Consider the following 2,762-nt stretch of genomic DNA (forward strand, 5'->3'; position numbering starts at 1 on the left):
CACACACACACACACCAAGAATTGCATGAACATTCTCAAAAGTTAAAGGCTGGCTAACAAGAGATAGAGGCTTGTGTCAAAAGCTACCTCCTTGTTGTTGGGCTGACCACACCAAACCCCACGTGATAGAAGCACACCTAACACATACGTGTAAGTGAGGAGCTGCTAAGGACACACTTGTGTCTTTGGTGTTGGAAGCAGAGGTGGTCTTCTTACACTTCTCTGAGAAGAATAGATGATGTGTAGGAGCACCCTGTGAGGATGCAAAGGCAGTCTTGGGAGAGGTTGAGGTATGTCAGTTGGAAGAGGGTGCCCCACAATAAATACACTCAAAACACTTGAAAGCATGGTTGTGGCTACCTGGGGATAGCTCCCTGTATGGCTCTACTACTGTGCTGGACAGTCAGATCCAGACACACATGAGACCCCTCGGCTCATGCAAAGCTGGGTGTGGTTAGATCTGGAACCAGGTATTGATGAAGAGGTCCATCCAGTGAAGAACAGAGAAGTGACTGAGATGAGGCCTGAGGAGAGCTAGGGGCTCTGGTAGGTCAGGGGTCAGGGGTCATGGGCCATGTTAGTTACTCTTGCTCCACACACATACTCACTCATTCACTCACTCACTCACTCACTCACTCACTCACTCACTCACTCTTGTTATCTAAGCAGAATTTACTAATGTGGTGCGTATGCTTACAGCATGTAATTTCCTTTAACACATAGGATGCACTAGTAGTGATGGCTTACAGTGACAATTCTGGTGAATCTTGTCTAGTGTGCTGGGAAGTGGGAGTTGCTGTGTAAGGAAGAAGGTGAAGAGACAAGTTAGAAAGTAGAGCCCACAGTGTTGAACATGGAAGTGTGCCATGCACAGGAGGTGCTGTCTCTGGAGGTAAAAGTGTAGGAATGAGTAACAGAGGTGAGGTTGAAGACTAGCTCATAGGAGTTGGATAGCCCATTGAGGGTCAATGGGCGCGAGAGAGGCAGTCATGTGGATGGTAAGCCTAGTACCTGTAGCAGTATATAGCAGGAGGATGGTGTACAGCAGAGATAACCATGAGCAAGGGTGGGAGAGCTGGGAGGGTAGAGAGTCAAGTGAATGGGTTGACAGGAGTGCAAGATAGCTGCCTGCTACCAAATTGAGAGGCTCCTGTCCAGAGCAGTGTCACACCCTTTTGGAAACAAGGACAAAGGACTCTCTCCTTTGTGGAAGACCAGTTGCCTTTAGCTTATGCTCCACACTGACAGCACCTTGGTCATATGTAAGGGTAAGGGTGACTGCTGAAGAGATCCGGTAAGGACTGACCAAGCAGCTGTGATGTGCAGGTCCTGCGATGTGCAGGAGAGGGCTTTGGTGTTGGATGCCATGTGCAGCATCTCCAGTCTGCTCAGTCACAGTTCCTGGGGAAATAAATCCTGTCCCTATCAATCTTAATTACAGAGTTGCTCTGTAGTGGATGTCACCCTTCTGGATGAGCACAAGAAGCCGTTTTGGTGTGTGAGTTCTCCAGTGTGCATGAGATCCGCTGCTTACCCCTCTGATGGTCCGAATTTCCTGGGACACACTTACTATATTGACTACATGGACACCGAAGGAGGGCTGCACGCAGAGCTAGTGTGGATTGAAGAGACTGAAGAATACTTCATCGTCAGCCTGGCCCTTTACCTCAGTGTAGCAAAAATAAACCATTGGTTTGGGACGAAATACTGAGTTTAGCAGTAGGGCGCAAAGTCTTGTTATTAGTAAGCTGTTTTTTACAACTTTGTTTTTATTGAAAGTTAAAATAAAGCATATTCATGGTAGTCTGTTTGGTGCCTTATTTTCTAATACAAATTATGTTTTGTGACTGCAGTGTTTAGAATTTTAATAGAGCATACCCCAGTGAAGATCCATGTAAGACAAAAACAGACAAACAAATATACTTGGTTAAAAGACAAGGAAGTCTCCCTAAGCAAGCACATGGTCATGTGATCTGTGTGAATGTGTACACAGTGAGTGGTCAGAGCAAGCATGACTTCAGAATGGGGCTTGGGTTAGGAGATGCTAAAGAACAGCCATGGCAGGATGATGCAGGGCCTTAGGTTTGACCACATTCTTTCCAGTATTCTTTTCCTGATTCTAATACCAAATTCCATATATTGGCATATGATAGATCTGAGTGAAGGGCAAATAGGAAATCTTTGGCATACTTTTGCAACCAAAAATATATAATTATTCCAAGATGAAAAGTTAACAGTAAAACCTAACACTGTGTCACTGTCTACCTCATGTCCTCTGACTTAGGATCTTGCTTGCCTTGACCATGGTTTTTCCACTAGAGCCTGTTCTCTGCCATCAGTGACTGTCCAGGGCTATGCTGAGACATCAGCTACCATCTTGCCAGCAACATCATGGCCCTGGGGCAGTGCACTGCCTGGGTGCCAGGTGAGTGTTATATGAGAATATTGGAAATACCTGAGTATCCGTGTGATGGGGGAGGTCTTCTCTGGGCTTCCAGTTTCTTCATTAGATGGTCTCTGGACCTTAGGAGTCCAGGCTGTGCAATGTCTCACGAAGGGATTGGAGAGGAGTTTGCTGTGGAAACCTCATCTCACTGGGCTGGGAAGGGATCAGCATGTTCAGATAGACTCATACTTTACATTTGATCAGAAGCCCTTGGGTATTTTTTTTTTTGTTTTCTACATTGAATATGAATATACATATACATATACATATACATATACATATACATATACATATACATATACATATACATATACAT

At 45.1% G+C, this 2,762-nt stretch overlaps 1 protein-coding gene across 1 annotated transcript in view; it reads left to right on the forward strand.

The window, feature by feature from the left end:
• Fbxo15 (F-box protein 15) overlaps positions 1-1,803 on the forward strand; it is a 40,232-nt gene extending 38,429 nt beyond the window's left edge. The window contains exon 10 of the mRNA XM_028768933.1: positions 1,442-1,803. Within this exon, the coding sequence (XP_028624766.1) occupies positions 1,442-1,711 (270 nt within the window). The 3' untranslated portion in view covers positions 1,712-1,803. The remainder of the gene's footprint in view (positions 1-1,441) is intronic.
• The last annotated feature ends 959 nt before the right edge of the window (positions 1,804-2,762 follow it).

Source organism: Grammomys surdaster, unplaced genomic scaffold (genome assembly GCF_004785775.1).
Source record: "Grammomys surdaster isolate TR1022 unplaced genomic scaffold, NIH_TR_1.0 189, whole genome shotgun sequence".
Classification (NCBI taxonomy): domain Eukaryota; kingdom Metazoa; phylum Chordata; class Mammalia; order Rodentia; family Muridae; genus Grammomys; species Grammomys surdaster.